This window comes from Tachysurus vachellii, chromosome 25 (assembly GCF_030014155.1).
Source record: "Tachysurus vachellii isolate PV-2020 chromosome 25, HZAU_Pvac_v1, whole genome shotgun sequence".
Classification (NCBI taxonomy): Eukaryota; Metazoa; Chordata; class Actinopteri; order Siluriformes; family Bagridae; genus Tachysurus; species Tachysurus vachellii.
In genome coordinates this window covers 10,164,811-10,184,077 of record NC_083484.1, presented here as the reverse complement: position 1 = coordinate 10,184,077, position 19,267 = coordinate 10,164,811, and the positions used below count along the sequence as shown (strand labels likewise).

Below are 19,267 nucleotides of genomic sequence, written 5' to 3'. Positions count from 1 at the left end.
ATCAGTGTTGAGTTGTGAATATCAGTGTTGAGTTGTGAATATCAGTGTTGTGTTGAGAATATCAGTGTTGAGTTGTGAATATCAGTGTTGAGTTGTGAATATCAGTGTTGTGTTGTGAATATCAGCTTTGTGTTGTGAATATCAGAGTATTGCGTTGTGAATATCAGTGTTGCGTTGAGAATATCAGTGTTGAGTTGTGAATATCAGTGTTGTGTTGTGAATATCAGTGTTGTGTTGTGAATATCAGCTTTATGTTGTGAATATCAGAGTATTGCGTTGTGAATATCAGAGTATTGCGTTGTGAATATCAGTGTTGCGTTGTGAATATCAGTGTTGCGTTGTGAATATCAGCGTTGTGTTGTGAATATCAGTGTTGCGTTGTGAATATCAGCGTTGTGTTGTGAATATCAGCGTTGTGTTGCGTTGTGAATATTAGTGTTGAGTTGTGAATATCAGAGTGTTGAGTTGTGAATATCAGAGTGTTGAGTTGTGAATATCAGAGTGTTGAGTTGTGAATATCAGTGTTGTGAATATTAGTGTTGTGAATATCAGTGTTGTGTTGTGAATATCAGTGTTGAGTTGTGAATATCAGTGTTGAGTTGTGAATATCAGTGTTGAGTTGTGAATATCAGTGTTGTGTTGTGAATATCAGTGTTGTGTTGTGAATATCACAGTGTTGTGTTGTGAATATCAGTGTTGTGAATATCAGAGTGTTGTGTTGTGAATATCAGTGTTGAGTTGTGAATATCAGTGTTGTGTTGAGAATATCAGTGTTGAGTTGTGAATATCAGTGTTGAGTTGTGAATATCAGTGTTGAGTTGTGAATATCAGCTTTGTGTTGTGAATATCAGAGAATTGCGTTGTGAATATCAGAGTATTGCGTTGTGAATATCAGTGTTGCGTTGAGAATATCAGTGTTGCGTTGAGAATATCAGTGTTGTGTTGTGAATATCAGTGTTGTGTTGTGAATATCAGTGTTATGTTGTGAATATCAGAGTATTGCGTTGTGAATATCAGTGTTGCGTTGTGAATATCAGTGTTGCGTTGTGAATATCAGTGTTGCGTTGTGAATATCAGCTTTGTGTTGTGTTGTGAATATCAGCGTTGCGTTGTGAATATCAGCGTTGTGTTGTGAATATCAGCTTTGTGTTGTGTTGTGAATATCAGTGTTGCGTTGTGAATATCAGCGTTGTGTTGTGAATATCAGCGTTGTGTTGTGTTGTGAATATCAGTGTTGTGAATATTAGTGTTGTGAATATCAGTGTTGTGTTGTGAATATCAGTGTTGAGTTGTGAATATCAGTGTTGAGTTGTGAATATCAGTGTTGTGTTGTGAATATTAGTGTTGTGTTGTGAATATCAGCGTTGTGTTGTGAATATCAGCGTTGTGTTGTGAATATCAGAGTGCTGAGTTGTGAATATCAGTGTTGTGTTGTGAATATCAGTGTTGAGTTGTGAATATCAGTGTTGAGTTGTGAATATCAGTGTTGAGTTGTGAATATCAGTGTTGTGTTGTGAATATCAGTGTTGTGTTGTGAATATTAGTGTTGTGTTGTGAATATCAGCGTTGTGTTGTGAATATCAGAGTGCTGAGTTGTGAATATCAGTGTTGTGTTGTGAATATCAGTGTTGAGTTGTGAATATCAGTGTTGAGTTGTGAATATCAGTGTTGAGTTGTGAATATCAGTGTTGAGTTGTGAATATCAGTGTTGAGTTGTGAATATCAGTGTTGAGTTGTGAATATCAGTGTTGAGTTGTGAATATCAGTGTTGTGTTGTGAATATCAGTGTTGAGTTGTGAATATCAGTGTTGAGTTGTGAATATCAGTGTTGAGTTGTGAATATCAGTGTTGAGTTGTGAATATCAGTGTTGAGTTGTGAATATCAGTGTTGTGTTGTGAATATCAGCGTTGTGTTGTGAATATTAGCGTTGTGTTGTGAATATCAGCGTTGTGTTGTGAATATCAGCGTTGTGTTGTGAATATCAGCGTTGTGTTGTGAATATCAGAGTGCTGAGTTGTGAATATCAGTGTTGTGTTGTGAATATCAGTGTTGAGTTGTGAATATCAGTGTTGAGTTGTGAATATCAGTGTTGTGTTGTGAATATCAGTGTTGTGTTGTGAATATCAGCGTTGTGTTGTGAATACCAGCGTTGTGTTGTGAATATCAGCGTTGTGTTGTGAATATCAGAGTGCTGAGTTGTGAATATCAGTGTTGTGTTGTGAATATCAGTGTTGTGTTGTGAATATCAGAGTGCTGAGTTGTGAATATCAGTGTTGTGTTGTGAATATCAGTGTTGAGTTGTGAATATCAGTGTTGAGTTGTGAATATCAGTGTTGTGTTGTGAATATCAGTGTTGTGAATATTAGTGTTGTGTTGTGAATATCAGTGTTGTAATTATCAGTGTTGCGTTGTGAATATCACAGTGTTGCGTTGTGAATATCACAGTGTTGCGTTGTGAATATCACAGTGTTGCGTTGTGAATATCACAGTGTTGCGTTGTGAATATCACAGTGTTGTGGTTGTGAATATCAGTGTTGCGTTGTGAATATCACAGTGTTGCTTTGTGAATATCACAGTGTTGCGTTGTGAATATCACAGTGTTGAGTTGTGAATATCACAGTGTTGCGTTGTGAATATCACAGTGTTGTGGTTGTGAATATCAGTGTTGAGTTGTGAATATCACAGTGTTGTGGTTGTGAATATCACAGTGTTGTGGTTGTGAATATCACAGTGTTGTGGTTGTGAATATCAGTGTTGTGGTTGTGAATATCAGTGTTGTGGTTGTGAATATCAGTGTTGTGTTGTGTTGTGAATATCACAGTGTTGTGGTTGTGAATATCACAGTGTTGTGAATATCTGATACCAATCCGATCTTTCTACTCCCGCCCAAAATACAAATATATTTTACCTAATTTCCGGGGTAATTGAAATGGAACACGCTTTGGTGTATGCGGTTTACAGAATACAGTGATGCCGCGAGATACGAGTTTAATTCGTTCCGTGACTTTGCTCGTATCTCAATTTGCTCGTATCTCAAAGCAATTTTCCCCATTTAAATGAATTGAAATCCCATTAATCCGTTCCAGCTCGCAAAATTCCACTCCAGTTGTTTTGTTTGTGTTTTGAATATGAAAAATGTACAGTACCTGTATTTATAAATGACTAATATTGTATAAAAACATACAGTAATAAAAGAGAATGTAAAAAAAGTTCTGTCAGGCCACGGCCGTCAAGCGTGCATCAGCTGTTAATCAGCTGTCCACAACGCGCACCAATCCGGTTACGACATCCATATTACCCGACCATTTAAATTCCCATTCATAGAGCCGCTCTAGCGCTTCGCTGCTGCTGCGATTTAAACTCCCTCCTCCAACCCCGACTCCACCATGCTGGAACCTGTGTTCCTTGTACCAGTTTACGTCATAAATCTCCACATATTTTTGTCTCTCTCCCTCTCTCTCTAATTATTTAATTATTTATTTATCAATTCATTCATTTATTACTTTCCAAAAATGCATAAGCGAGCATATCTAATACTATGCATGATTAGTGGTTCTGTTATACGGGGGGTCTATTCTATTTTCGCTGCGTTCTCCACTCTGTCCACGCATGCGCACGGACGGGCGCGTGGATTCTTGCCCAGAACAGAACCATATCGCCAACACTAACTGTATGCATATCATCTAATAAATTCTCTTTTGACAAAGTGGTTCTGACAGAACTGAAATTCTCTTAACTTAACTGAACTTAATTGCTACAATTTCTGTTTTCTTTACATTAATTTTGCTTAATTTTCTTCATCGCTTTTCTCTTCACTTGTTTTTGCTCACTAACATCTGCCGGGCTTTTTAATAAAAACCTGTCCGGTCGGCATATCAGATGCGGTGTAGTCGCACAAGTAAATTTATGAAAATTAATTTACGAAAATTATGGATCCGCAGATGGTCGGCACCTCACGCAGCGCCTTTGCAACTCTCCATAGGAAATGAATGACTTCCTGTTTATCGGCCGTCATTTGTCGTGTGCAGTGTGAAGGCGGCTTAATTGAGTGAGACTTGGGAAGCTGAGGCTTTCAGTGGAAGGTGCAGCCCATAATTGCTCCTCAAGTGTGGTCTTACCATGTTTATCTGATTATCTGGTTGTGGAATAAGGACTAGAGCTTTAGGGGACCCTTTGAGGTGCACTGTGTAACTTGTATTGTGTGAAACAAAGACTATATAGTATGATGCACCATATCATTAAACTGCTAATTTTTGCCACATTTTCCAAGTGGTGTTTTCAAATGCATAGCTAGTTAGCTATATATGCATGTACATTATTTCTTAATTACTGCAGGATTTTAATTTACAGTGACTTTATAGTATAAGAACCCAATTTCCAGACCTCTGTTGATTGACTTACCCTGTTTTTTGTACAGGTTTGGCCATTTGAATGTGTCTCACATCTTGCTTGAGAATGGAGCAGAGATGAATGGCAGGAATCGCATGGGAGCAAGTGTACTTACTATGGCAGCACGTGGGAACCACACACATGTTGCCAAACTCCTCCTTGAGCATGGAGCATTTGTGGATGACTTTGACCACCTTTCTGCAGCTGAAAGAAATGCTAATGGGAACAACATTAACCACAGTGATAATGGGAAGAACTTCTTGGATATCACATCTTTATTGGTTAGTGCTCAGCACGGTCATGAGGCAATGGTCAGACTGCTTTTGGAGTGGGGAGCTGACGTAAACTTTTCACAGAAGACCACGGGTTGGAGTGCTCTAATGTTAGCCACATTAAGTGGGAAGGCTAGTATAGCTCAGCAGCTAGTGGAGAGAGGTGCTGATCCTGATCATCTTAATGTTCTGTCCAAAACAGCTTTTGAAGTGGCACTGCATCTTAAGCAAAAAGAGGTGAAGAATTATCTGGATTCCATTACCACAGTTCGTCCACAACCAGGTAAGATAGGTAGATGGAAGGAAAATGGGATGCGGGAAGACATTCTGTTTGTTAATATGATATTAAATGATCTGGGTAGCTGGGTATCTAATCTGTACTGGTGACCTCAGCATTCTAATCTGTACTGGTGACCTCAGCATTCAAACAGACACCATCTGTATGTTGACCTCTTGTAGAAGACACTCTTGGGTATACACTGTGTGCACAATTATTAGGCAAGTGATTATTTTGACCATATCCATAATTTCCAGCTCCAAGCTGCATAAACTTGAATGCTTATTGAATTTAATGCATATCAGGTGATGTGTATTTGTGTAACGAGGGAGGATGTGGCCTACGGAGATCAACACCGTATATCAAGGTGTGCATAATTATTAGGCAGATTCTTCTCCTCAGGAAAAATGGGCCAAAAAAGAGATTTAACTGACTCTGAAAAGTCAAAAATTGTAAAAAAGTCTTTCAGAGAGATGCAGGACTCTTGAAATATCTAAGATTTTGGGGCTTGATCACAGAACCATCAAACATTTTGTTGCAAATAAACAACAGGGTTGCAAGAAACATGTCCAGAAGAAAAGACGCAAATTAACCGCCAAAGATTTGAGAAGAATCAAACACAACGCCACCAGGAACCCATTATCTTCCAGTGTTGCCATATTCCACAACTGCAACCTACCTGGAGTGTCAAGAAGTACGAGGTTTTCAGTTCTCAGAGACATGGCCAAGGTAAGAAAGGCTAAAAACCCGACCACCTCTGAACAAGACACATAAGTTGAAATGTCAAGAATGGGCCAAGAAATATCTGAAGGTTTTGTGGACTGATGAGATGAGAGTGACTCTTGACGGACCAGATGGATCGGCCCGTGGTTGGATCACTAACGGACACAGAGCTCCAGGTGGAGGTGGGGTACTGGTATGGGCAGGTATTATTTAAGATGAGCTAGTTGGACCTTTTCGGGTTGAAAATTGACTCAAAATCAACTCTCAGTCCTACTGCCAATTTTTAGAAGACACTTGCTTCAAGCAGGAAAAAGTCTGCATCTTTCAAGAAGACTTTGATTTTTATGCAAGACAACACTCCATCACATGCATCAAAGTGCTCCACTGCGTGGCTGGCCAGTAAAGGCCTTAAAGATGAAAAACTAATGACATGGCCCCCTTCTTCACCTGACGTAAACCCTATTGAGAACTTTTGGGCCCTTCTTAAGCAGGAAATTTAGAGTGAAGGTAAACAGTACACCTCTCTGAACAGTGTCTGGGAGGCTGTGGTTGCGGCTGTGCAAAAAGTTTCTGATTCTGACCAGATCAAGAAACTGACTGACACTGTAAATGGAAGGCTTGTTACTGTTATTGAAAAGAAGGGAGACTATATTGGTCACTGAGGTTTTTTTTTTGAAATTTCAGAAATGTTTATTTGTAAATTTTGAGTTTTTTGTTTATTATTCTCATTTTAACAGGTGAAAATAAACAAGTGAGACAGGAAAGTCTTTGTTTTTCATTTAGTTGCATAATAATTCTGCACACTAATAGTTGCCTAATAACGGTGTACATATAGATATTCTTTTAAGAAAGCCAAAACTTCACTTTTACTACTTAAATTTTCAGGTTTGAGGGTTTAACATTTTGGATTGACCAAGAGCACTGTAGGTGTACAATAACGAAAGTAATCCTCAAAAATACAATTTGCCTAATAATTGTGCACACAGTGTATATTTTAGAATTGGCTTGCATTCATCTTGCATGCATCAAGATGTTTGCCTAGTCTGACCATTGCCTAAATTTGGTCAAACTTAATGTTGCAATCATGACTAAATTTTGCACAGTAGGACAGAAATAGATCCAGAGGTTTACACAGTTAAGATCTTGGAGTCATAAGGCATGTGCTGTAGAAATGGCAAGTCAGAGAGGGTCTGACTTAAACCTATCCCTTGCTTCATGCCAGTAAGCATATATATTGAGAGCTATTACAAATTAAGATGGCACATCAGACACTGTCTCAGAGTGACAGTAAACAATTTAATAGTAAACATTTAAAATGTAAAATGCTATTTTGCAGTCATACTATTTGTTAGTTAGCTGACATGGAATTGACAGTAATGTAAGTTTAAGTAACTAATCTAGTGTACCAACTGAAATGTATCAGTTAAACTTGTAAAAACAACAGCACTCCATTCCTAAAATAATTTGTGGAAATGTAGCATAAAAAGGACGTTTTGTCCCTGTGAAAAGGAACATTAATTTAAATTGGATAGCGTGAGGTTTAAAATTCTTCTGCAGCCTACCATTAGAGGGTCTCCGAGACATTCTAGCTTTACTTTTGAACCTCTGTTACAATGTTCACGGTTATATACATTCATTTAACTACATAACTTGGTGCTACCACCACCATGCTTCACTGATTGGTGTTCTCGGAGTAATGTGCATAGTGCTGTGTGCCGAGAAATGTTATTGTCTGTCACTTTCAAAGTACAGGAAATTGTGCTGTCAGTTTGTTGTTGTTTCACACAAGAACAAAGATGTTTAAAAAAGGGAATTTTTTTTTTGCAAACTGGAGGATACACTGACTTAAATTCACTGTAATAGGAAGTTAATATTAGGAAGGAAATATTGTTTCTATTTTAAAGTAATCAGAATTCAGAAATCCCACAAAAGTTACATAAACAAATGTATTAGTAGATTATCATAATATTATATTATTTATACTAATATTCATATAATATTACTGTTTAAAATGTAATATTATGGTTAAAAAAGGCAACCTCACCTTGCTTAAAAAAAGCCAAACTCACAAAACGAGCAAGTAGCACTCATGTATTCACATATTTGACATGTGTTTTTAAAAAATGGTGATTGTAAATATACTCAATACTGTAAATATTTCCATTATTTTTCTGGTATTTCTCTTTCTCTCCTTTTCCCACTAGATGATGAGAAGAAAAGACCTGATGTTTTCAGCGCTTTAAAGTTAGGTGAGGACTACTGAGGATGATGAATGTTTTAATATAACCCACTGAATACGGCTTCACTGATTATATATGTACTCATATCGTTTTGTATTAACAATAAAAGAATTGTATGTTTGGGTGTTCATAGGGAATTCTCAACTGGTGAAGGAGATACTAGAGGAAGATCCATCCCAAGTGAACATGGCTAATGCAGATGGGGCATCACCTTTAATGATTGCAGCTGTGAGCGGACTGTTGGAAGTGGTGCAGCTTCTGGTTGAGAGGAATGCAGAAATAGACAAACAGGATGGGGTCCATGGCTGGACAGCTCTTATGCAGGCAACATATCATGGGTAAGGCTTGAATCTCTGACTTTGTACATATACTGGTTATGTACTTATAAAAACAAAACAAAAAAAATTGGCTAAACCTTTTGCAATTTTTTGCTATCTTAGCCATACACAAAAAAGATTGTGTTTAGTAAAATTTTGTTGTGCTCTTTTTTCCCTTACAGGAATAAAGATGTGGTGAAATATTTGCTGAGTCAGGGAGCTGATGTAAACCTAAGAGCCAAGAATGGATACACAGCCTTTGACCTAGTCATGCTATTAAATGACCCAGGTATTGTGAAATGTTCTTATTGTGATGTACTGCTTTGTAAACTTAAAAATCACACTTTTTTCCTTGAAAAAATACATAAAAATACATAAAAACCTAATTTCTTTTTTCTCCCAATTCTTCTCTATTTTATTCAAGACACTGAGTTAGTGAGATTGTTGGCTGCTGTGTGTATGATGGTAGATAAAGACAAGAGTAAGCACAGAGACAAGTTCTCCACTAAGAAACACCTGTCTCCCAGTGTGCTTGCACCACCAGATGATAAAGGAGGCCTAAAGGTAGGGCTTTGTGCACATTTAATTTCTGTATGCCAAACTGGTCTGTAAACCTGCGTCACCATAGTTTACGTCATTACGAATGATTTTACTTAGCTGGATAATGGCTCCTTAAAAAACAGATATTGCATAGGCTTTCAGGCAACCTTAAGATCAATTCTTTTTGTTCTCTTTCTAATCCTCTCTTCCACTTTAGTCCTGGTGGAACCGCATGTCCAATCGCTTTCGTAGACTGAAGCTAACACACACACTAAGGCATGGTCTCCCTGCCAATCGCTTAGCTCCATTCCATGATAACCCAGGGGTTCTCTTGGATGCTACCATGAAGGCAGAAAACAGAACAGACACCAACAGCACTGAACAAAGTGGTACAATTGTTTCTCCTGTTGGGACACCTTTGGATGGCCTCACCATTGCATGGACTGATAAGAGTAAAGACAGCGGTAAGCTGCTGTTCATGATTTTGGGGATTACTCTTCACTGAAGTAATACTTGTTCCGATTGTTATTTCTTGTTTATAATCAGCCCTGCAAAAATTTGGAGATAAAAATGTAATTTAATTTGATTTTATGTTAAAGAAAATGAAGCAATGATACACATGTAGGATATTCCACTACATAAACTGCTGGATGGATTCAGCTATGAGTAAAAACTAGCTTGCAAGCTTGCAAAACGTACAAGATTTATGAAGAATATAAGTCAGTTTTGGTATTCTGTGATTTTTGAAGGTCTTGGCAGAAACAGCAGCGACAAAGATGACTTTCTCATAACTACCATGGTAAGCATTTACATGACCTCTCATGGATTTATATCTTTCTTTTGCGATAAGTATAACTATCTCTCCATTTAGCTGAGAAACGGTGCACCTCTGACTCGCCTGCCCAATGACAAGCTTAAAGCCGTTATTCCACCCTTTCTGCCTCCATCCAATTTTGAGCCATGGAACTCAGACCGCTCACGGGTTTTGAAAGAGGGAGGAAAGACAAGTGAGCAGTCTCGTCTGACTATGCCTCAGAGACCAAGCAAAGCCAACTTCAACACCAGTGGAAACTCTGATATTGTAAGTGTCTTATATGGCCTTGTAAGGTCTATGTTTAGATTTAAGCCAGGTGGAAAAAACATGACTTTAAATACCTTAGAATTGCGATACTCCTCACAACACATTTGTTTTGCCATTTAGCTGTTTTATTCTTTTTGTTTTTAATGTTTTGTTATTTCTAACAGCCATAAGGTTATGACATGACAAATTGTTTCTCATAGAAGTGATATTATATATTGTGCTTAAATTTAACATTTGTAAGCAAAAATAGATAGATATCAAAATCTTTCTATAGTGTGAGTCATCATTAAGATGTTTCTTACTGATGTTGCTGTATAGAATGACTAGAAGAAGTAATACATTACATGCTGTAAAATGTAAATGGTTGCCATACCCCTTTGTACAAAAGGGGTGCAGTAATATTGGTGCTGAACTTGAGTCAGTTAGCATTTTTATTTTCCCAAACATCTGTATCTGTTTTCTGTTGATGTTTTAGACATCCATAAGTCGAGTAGTGAGCAGATCCATGAAGTTTCCCAGTATCAGTAAGGTTCCATCCACGTCCCCCTCCAACTCAGGCAACTATAACTCACCTCATTCATCAGGGGGTTCCAATGGAGTAGGAGGGATCAATCGCCATACATCAGACTTGCATAACCGATCAGGTACACCCAAACACAATATAATCATTGGTATAAAAAAAATGCTCATTTTTGCTTTTATTAATTATATACACAATGTTTGGGATCTTCCTGCAGAATTCTATTTGAATCAATTATTAATCATCTTTTCCTCGCAAATAAATAGTCTATTATTATTATTATTATTAGTAGTAGTAGTAGGGTTTTTACACATTTTTGTCTTAACTTTCCAATCAATCTTACATCTTCTGTGCATCTTACATCTTCTGTGCATTCTCTTGGGTTTTTACACATTTTTGTCTTAACTTTCCAATCAATCTTACATCTTCTGTGCATTCTCTTGGCCACAGAGGTGATTGACAGCTATAAGCAGATTGTGTGTTGTGAGACACTGTGTTGTGCTCTGGCTCAGCTCCATAATGTCACCATGCATGTCTCTATGAGCTCAGATTTCACAAAACTGAGGACAGTCTTTGAATATGTGCACACCACATACGATATGAATACATCCGCTGTGCAAATTGGTACTGCCCTCACGTTCTCTGTGCTGTTATGTGGCAGAAGCGAGACCAGGCTAGCATGTTGTCATGTGCTTTTGCATGTTCTTTACTGTGCACAAGTCGAATAGAAATAAGCCATTTGGAATTTAGCTCAACTATATCAAATATTCCTTTGAGAAATTAGGTTAGATTGCATCATATTATATGCCATTTTATAAAACTGCTCCTGATTTATTAATAAGTCTCTTAAGCAAAATTGATAATCTAATAAAATAGCTGGTTTAAAGCATATGAAAGTGGAGTTTGTTATTTAATCTCCCACAGTTCTTGAAGAAACAATATTTAATGTTTTAATGCCAGTGCTAACTTCAGCTACAGTGCCTTGCAAAAGTATTCATACCCACTGAACTTTTCCACATTTTGACATGTTACAACCACAAAGAAAAATGGATTTTATTGGGATTTTATGAAATAGACCGAAAGAAAGTGGCACATAATTGTGAAGTGAAATGAAAATTATAAATGGTGTCCAATTTTTTTTTTTTTTTACAAATAAATATCTGAAAAGTGTGGTGTGCATTTGTATTCAGCCCCCTTTACTCTGATACCCCTAACTAAAATCCACTGAAACCAACTGCCTTCAGAAGTCACCTGCTTAGTAAATAGAGTCCACCTGTGTATAATTTAATCTCAGTATAAATACAGCTGTTCTGTGAAGCCCTCAGAAGTGTGTTAGAGAACATTAGTGAACAAACAGCATCATGAAGACCAAAGAACACACCAGACAGGTCAGGGATAAAGTTGTGGAGAAGTTTAAAGCAGGGTTAGGTTATAAACTAATATCCCAAGCCTTGAACATCTCACGGAGCATTGTACAATCCATCATCCGTAAATGGAAAGAGTATGGCACAACTGCAAGCCTACCAAGACATGCCTGTCCACTTAAACTGACAGGCCATGCAAGGAGAGCATTAATCAGAGAAGCAGCCAAGAGGCCCATGGTAACTCTGGAGGAGCTGCAGAGATCAGCTCACAGCTCAGGTGGGAGAATCTGTCCACAGGACAACTATTAGTCGTGCAATCCACAAATCTGGGGTCTCGTTTATAAAACTGTGCATAGGATCCCTACTAAAGGTTTACGTACGCCCAAAAGCCAAAAATGGCTTACACCAAAAGAAAATTCCGATTTATAAAACCTGTAAGCAATGTTCCCTTTATAAATCACAGATCACCCGCAGATGTGCGTACGTGAACCAGCCTCATATCCCGCCCTGTCCACGCCCAATTTTAACCATAAATAGTCAATGCAAATCAATGCGCGGGCACGAGAGTGGACCTCGTTATAATGAGTTTCCTCTGCGCTCTGCGTGTTTAAAAATGGGGTGAAGAGCCAGTGTTCAAATTCAAAAGCAAATTCATTTTCAGATGTGAACTTATAGCAACATGAGCGCAGTCAATTGCGCCGATTACATTTGGGAAACCAGACATTGCAGCAAATTGCATTTTAATTTCGGCCTGTTCTCTCGCACAGTGTAGGGGAACCTGATGTATCGACTACCCATATTAAGTATACCATTCAAAACGACATATTATGGCACTCAGGGACGGCTGTGATATACCAGACCTATAGGGTGAGATGATAGATTCCAATAGAATTATTTCATATACAAAAAGGTCTTAGAGACAAAGTTGAGGATTACTTATAGTTTTTTATAGCACAGCTCTAGGGAATCTAAATCGGCTTATTAGCCAGTCATCATCATGGTCCCTGAAAACTCGTTCTCTCCTTATTCTGCCATTGGCGTAATCCTCCAACAGTGCCATCATGAAGCATTAGGCTACATACCCAGGTCACCAGAGGATTTATATGTTTCTAGCAATTAGACTGATCGTTAACACCTAAAAATCACAGAATTAATTTGGGGGCGAAAATTTAAGACGAAAATGTTATAGATAGTTATATGAACACATGCTTCTTCATGACGGGTTTGTAAAGAACACCGTAATAGTTAGGACCGATGATGAGTAGCGATTGTGCTTCATGACTGTATTTGCAGACTTTGACATTTTATGATATATGTACATTAAGGAAAATATTTCGTTTTTACACTGTGTTCTGCAGTTCTCTAATAAAAGGGTGTTTCATGCTATTCTGTATCACATGTAGTCGCGCCATCTCCTCCTGCGCTCCCGTTTTGGATAATGTGACTGTAAGGCAGCACTGATTATTAGTATTCTTTTTTTTAAAATACATTTTGAATTACGTTTGGATTTTACTAGATGTATATAGCCTAAAACAATCGGCACAAACAACACTGTTGGATTTAATCTTCATGATAATGTGGATATAACGTATGAAATGGAGTGAAAATTAAATGTCATTACTTCTTATAATCGTTCTTCTCACATGTATTTTCTACAATCTAACTTCACTTCACGACCTCACCATCTGTGTCGCCAATTCCCTTTGTCTCCAGAATGTGCGTACTTAAAGTTTGCTTAAAGGTGCGCACATTCTCCCGTCTAGTTTGTTTTTTATAGATCACAACCTTTGCGTGGGAACTGGCGTACGTACGTTTCCAGCCCCGTTTTGTGCGTACGCACGCTTTATAAATGAGACCCCTGGTCTTTATGGAAGAGTGGCAAGAAGAAAGCCATTGTTGAAAGAAAGCCACAAGAAATCCCGTTTGCGACAAGCCATGTGGGGGGACAGCAAGCATGTGGAAGAAGGTGCTCTGGTCAGATGAGGCCAAAATTTAACTTTTTGGCCAAAATTCTAAACGTTATGTGTTGCGGAAACCTAACACCGCACATCATCCTGAACACACCATCCCCACCGTAAAACATGGTGGTGGCAGCATTGTGTTGTGGGGATGCTTTTCTTCCACCTTCCAGGAAGACAATGACCCTAAACATACAGCCAGAGCTACAATGGAGTGGTTTAGATCAAAGCATATTCATGTATTAGAATGGCCCAGTCAAAGTCCAGACCTAAATCCAATTGAGAATCTGTGGTGAGACTTGAAAATTGCTGTTCACAGATGCTCGCCATCCAATCTGACTGAGCCAGAGCTATTTTGCAAAGAAGAATGGTTAAAGATTTCACTCTCTAGATGTGCAAAGCTGGTCAAAATGTGAAAACGTTCAGTGGGTATGAATACTGTACAGTGCCTCCTATTTTGCAGCAGATTAGATTTTGATGAAACATTAAATAATCCCAATTTACTAAAAGAAAAGCATAGGCTTTCTAGGAAAAAGCTCAGTGTTTAGACTTAGTTGACCTTGGTTGACCTCGGCTCATAATATACCTTGTTTTACATCAGGATTGCTTCAAGGAGCTTTTTTAAATTGAATTAACTATGTTGTCTCATTTAACTCTACTCAGGAGGCAGTGCATCTGATAGTGTACTGTCTCAAATTGCTGCCCAAAGGAAGAGGGCTGCAGGCCTGCTTGATGTCAAAGCACCACCACCTGAGGCATCAACCTCTACACCCCTGCCCACCGTGCCTGACGTTAGCCTGCCCAGCATTCAAAGCAACCAAAGCCTAGTGACCAGTGACTTGCACTCCAGATGGGTATTGACCTGCTGATATTTTTTTCCTTATCACAAGATACAAAATAAATCTAATAGATTTAAATCTATTTTTACATTTGCCCTTAAATAATTAGCATGTTTTTAACCAGAGATATGAAGTGGTAGATGACTCTTAGGCAAGTAGATGTTAAATGAAATTCTTCACGCAATTATAAAAATCACTGTAGAGACACTGAATCAAATATCATGTGAAGTATGACAGTATGTGTTCATTTTATGATTTCATTGATTTTATAAATTAATTTACTCACTATTTTAGTCTTTAGGCTTTGGTTTATTTTGAACTTGACTCAGATTCTAAGCTCATTTTTGTTGATGTTAAACTTAGTGAACATTTTAACAATTGTACTGTATGATTATGGTGATGCAATAGCTAAGGCTAGCTTGAGGTAAGGTCAGACATGCTATCTATAAATAATGTAGCTGTACATTACTGGATCTATTTTTGTTGAACATCAAGTAGTCTTTCTATGGCTATCTATATTGACAGTAGTTTGAATTCAACCCTACTGAAACTGGACAAATCGAGATAGGAAAAAACACAATCAGTTTGCAGGATTCCACATTTCAAATGTGACATGTGGCCCTAACCAACCTCGTGTCAACAGGTTCTGACTGTTGCTGGTCTGATGGTTGTGGGGAATATTTTCTTGGCACACACAGGGCCCTTCAAAACCAACTGAGTGTCATTGGAATGCCACAGTTTATATGAATATTGTAGCTTACGTACATCAGAGAGATCAATTTTTCCAGCATTCTGTTGTTTGACGTTAAGATTAACTGAAACTCCTGGCCTGTTTCTGCATAGTTTTATGAATTATGGTGCTTCTTTATTGGACTATTTATTGCATTTGCATGTATGTAAAAGTCCCCTCTAAAAGTATTGGAAAAGCAAGACCAGGTCTTTTGTTTTTGCTATACAAAAACATTTGGATTTAAGATCAATAGATGAATATGAGACAATTAGATAAGAATATTAACTTTCATTTGCTGGCCTTTATATCCAGAACAGTTTAGAAAACAGCACCAGCTAATTTTGATGATAAACGTATAAAGGAACAGATAATGTTAAAATCAATAAAACGTAATAATTACTTGTTTATCGCTTGCTTGCAATAATTGCATCAAGCCGGCAACCCGGTTGTGATTTGCTTTTTCAGGCTTATACTGCAGCTTTCTTAAATTTTTGTTAGTTTTGGTGGCTTTCTCCCTTCAGTCTCCTCTTCTGGATGTGAGAAGCCATGTTATTACGTCTTCCATGCTCCAGTCTTCACTAAAGACACCCAGGGCTCAAACCAATAGAAGACATTTAGACCTGTTAATTGTTTAAAAATTCAATCAGGGCAGCACATCTGTGCAACAGGAAACACCAGTCACATGTCTAGTATATATTGATTGTGGAAAAAAATATGAGATTTTGTTTACACATCTAGATGTAAATATCATGGAACTGAAAGGGAAATTCCTGGTCTATTGTCTCCTATTCTTTTTTTGATGTACTGTATAACTGTATAGCAAAAAATGCAATTCCTGTATTTTACTGTAAAAAATGACTTACAAATGTGGTGAGTTTGTATTTTTGTTGGAAACTACTAAATATTAATTGTACCAAGCCAGTGTGCCTTATGAGTATTGTTAATTTCAGTCTAACACTAGCTTACAATCTCCACAGAAGGTTGATCTGAAAAAGAGGCCGCAGTCTGGCAACTCCTCCACATCTAAGAGTACATCCCCCACCTTGACTCCATCGCCATCTCCAACTCCCAAGCCTGTAATTGGTGAATTATCTTCTGCTTCCTCCCAGCCATGTTCTAAAAGTAGTGGTGGTTCCAGCAGTGGCACAATCACTGACGAAGGTAAGTGCAAATAAAATGATCCGACTTTAGCGTGAATGAGAGTACATTCCTACACACCATAATGTGATTATACCAGTTCCTAACATACATTAGCCAGAATCATGTCTGTTTTACCTTGTAGGTTTGTTTGGAGCTTGCTCTCCATACCAATTTGGACTATGTAGTACACTTAGTACTGGACCATGAATGTAAACAGGGTATTCAGAAAGGCACACATCTGCATACAAACCACAAGCCATGAAGCCAAAGGAACTCTCCATAGACCATCCTGAACTTTTAGCCAAACTCAATAACAAGGTTAGAATGACTTTGTGAAAGTGAACAAGAGTGCACTGGCAGCTCTTAACAGCTTTAGAAGACCTCTGCAGAAAAAGGAGTACTTGCTGGAGGTTCAGCCATTTCAGAAGTTCTCCAAGAGTAAGGGCTTTCTGTAGCAATAGCTAAATGAAATCCACAGCTGAGTATAAGCACTCTTCATCAGTTGAAACTATGGTGAAGCATGGTGTTGGCAGCATCAGGATATGGGAATACGTCTTAGTAGCAGGAGGGGAGAATACAGGTCAGAATTAAGGGGAGGAGGAATGCAGTCAAAATACAGAGAGATTTTTGAAGAAAACCTGCTCCACAGTGGTCACAACCTCAGATCATGGTGAGGTTTAACTTTTCAGCACAACAAGAAGAATACAGTCAAGACAACACTGGAGCAGCTTTGGAACAAGTTTATAAATGTCCTTAAATGGCCCAACCATATCTCAGGCCACATAAGACTTCGGAGAAGCGACTTGAAGATGGCAGTTCAAACACCTGTAGCCTGTAGAGACTTGTCCATGAAGACTTAGAGCTGTAGTATAAATCTATAACTCAGCAAATTGTACAAAAATCATATGTGAGAAGTGGATTAAATTGTTTCCAAACCAAGTGTCAATGATATTTACTTTTATTCCTTTTTTACAGATGAGCTTTCAGGTATACTAAGAAAACTTTCCCTGGAGAAGTACCAGCCGATCTTTGAAGAACAGGAGGTATAGTCATGGCCATCTCTAAAATCTGTAACTTTTTCTTGTACTTGTTATTTAAATAACTTTTATGGCAGAAGAATCTAAGCACAAAGATGTGCAACAAATGAATACTTTACCTCTTTAGCCAAGTTTCTATTTCCAGTCACGACAGTTGCATTCTTGCATTTATTAATCTCTGTAAATTTCCCTAATTGTTTTATTTACAGGTAGACATGGAGGCCTTTTTGACTCTTACTGATGGAGATCTGCAGGAGCTGGGGATTAAAACAGACGGGCCCAGACAACAGATTCTGGCAGCCATTTCTGAACTTAATGCTGGAAAGGTGTCTTATTTATTTATTTATTTTGTTAAAAACTGGTGGCCAACTTTGCCTTAAACTTTGATACCTCTTGCTATTAATATTAATAAGTTATTTGGTGCCATGTTGGAGACTGTTTTGTTATAACAGAATATGAATTTCAGGGAAGAGAAAGACAGATACTGCAGGAAACTATCCATAATTTCCAGTCATCTTTTGGGAGTAGTGCAAGTAACCAGCATCCTGCAGGTTATTACAATTTTGAGCATGAGACACAATATATAATAGATATAATAGATATAAGATGTAACTCAGCCATTATATAGATCTATTTTGACATTTATTGCAAGCTCTAATATACTTTATTTTTTTAACTTCCAGTTTGGGCAAGACATCAGCTGCACAACCTTAACAAAAGATAACACTTTTGGCCGGATGAGGGACTGGAGAATGGTGCCTACTCACTCCAAGACTGATTGTTCCCAGAACAAATGAGGAATTGCAAAGGATTTCACACGTTACTTTGCATAAGTGACAACATCTTAGAAAAATCCATACAAGTGCTGCCATAGAGTCACAAATGTTAGATGACAAATGGATCACTAAGAATGTTTATGATAATGTATAGGAAATTTCTTTTGTTTTTGTCTTTGATTTGTATTTTATTATCTGATGAGTGTATTTTGCCATCCAATTTGTGTTCTTCTGTGGATAGCTAAGTTTGGGCATGATGACAAGTAACATACTGTATCTCAGATGACATGATGTACACCAATCAGAACATTGCCCAGAACTTCACAATTCCTCTGCTAGCTTGACTTCTTCCCATAGTTCATTCTTGAACTAAACATGATTCATCAGACCGTGCCACCTTCTTCCATTGCTCCATGGTCTAATTCTGATGCTCATGTGCCCATTGTAGCCATTGGTTGTCCTTACTTAGACCACTTTTGGTATAAACCATTGCATATTGGGGTCACCCCACAAGATCTGTCCTGTTCAAAGTTTCTCAGATCCTTATACTTGGCTATTTTTCCTGCTGCTCTTTACATCAATTTCGAGAACTACCCATTCACTTGTTGCCTATTATATCCCATCCCATGACAAGTGCCATTATAATGTGATAATAAAATGTTATTCACCTTACCTGTCAGTGGTTTAAAAGTTATGCCTGATCAGTGTATGCACCTCAAAACCTCTGCCAAATCAAGTATCAGTTAATATTATAGACATGTATGGGCAACTTGCAACAGCTAAAAAGAGTGTGTGTGTGTGTGTATATATGTATATATATATATATATATATATGTATATATATATATATATATATATATATATATATATATATATATATATATATATATATATATATATATATATATATATAGTGCAGGAAAGCAAATGAAAGAAAATAATGTTAACAGTGTCGAACATGCACAGACCAAGCTCATGATAAAACATAGGTCCCTGGGAGCCAACACTACCTGACTCACTACCATACTGCCTAACATACTAATATACTGAAGTTTTTAGATGC

At 37.8% G+C, this 19,267-nt stretch overlaps 1 protein-coding gene across 1 annotated transcript in view; it reads left to right on the top strand.

Annotated features, from left to right (window-relative positions):
- LOC132840426 (ankyrin repeat and SAM domain-containing protein 6-like) overlaps window positions 1-18,964 on the top strand; it is a 20,358-nt gene extending 1,394 nt beyond the window's left edge. The window contains exons 2-16 of the mRNA XM_060862066.1: window positions 4,419-4,945; window positions 7,867-7,911; window positions 8,036-8,240; window positions 8,402-8,508; window positions 8,644-8,783; window positions 8,977-9,223; window positions 9,509-9,558; window positions 9,631-9,840; window positions 10,316-10,484; window positions 14,346-14,536; window positions 16,229-16,412; window positions 17,367-17,434; window positions 17,638-17,754; window positions 17,895-17,979; window positions 18,112-18,964. Coding sequence (XP_060718049.1) covers window positions 4,419-4,945; window positions 7,867-7,911; window positions 8,036-8,240; window positions 8,402-8,508; window positions 8,644-8,783; window positions 8,977-9,223; window positions 9,509-9,558; window positions 9,631-9,840; window positions 10,316-10,484; window positions 14,346-14,536; window positions 16,229-16,412; window positions 17,367-17,434; window positions 17,638-17,754; window positions 17,895-17,979; window positions 18,112-18,152 — 2,386 coding nt within the window. The 3' untranslated portion in view covers window positions 18,153-18,964. The remainder of the gene's footprint in view (window positions 1-4,418; window positions 4,946-7,866; window positions 7,912-8,035; window positions 8,241-8,401; window positions 8,509-8,643; window positions 8,784-8,976; window positions 9,224-9,508; window positions 9,559-9,630; window positions 9,841-10,315; window positions 10,485-14,345; window positions 14,537-16,228; window positions 16,413-17,366; window positions 17,435-17,637; window positions 17,755-17,894; window positions 17,980-18,111) is intronic.
- Window positions 18,965-19,267: the final 303 nt, after the last annotated feature.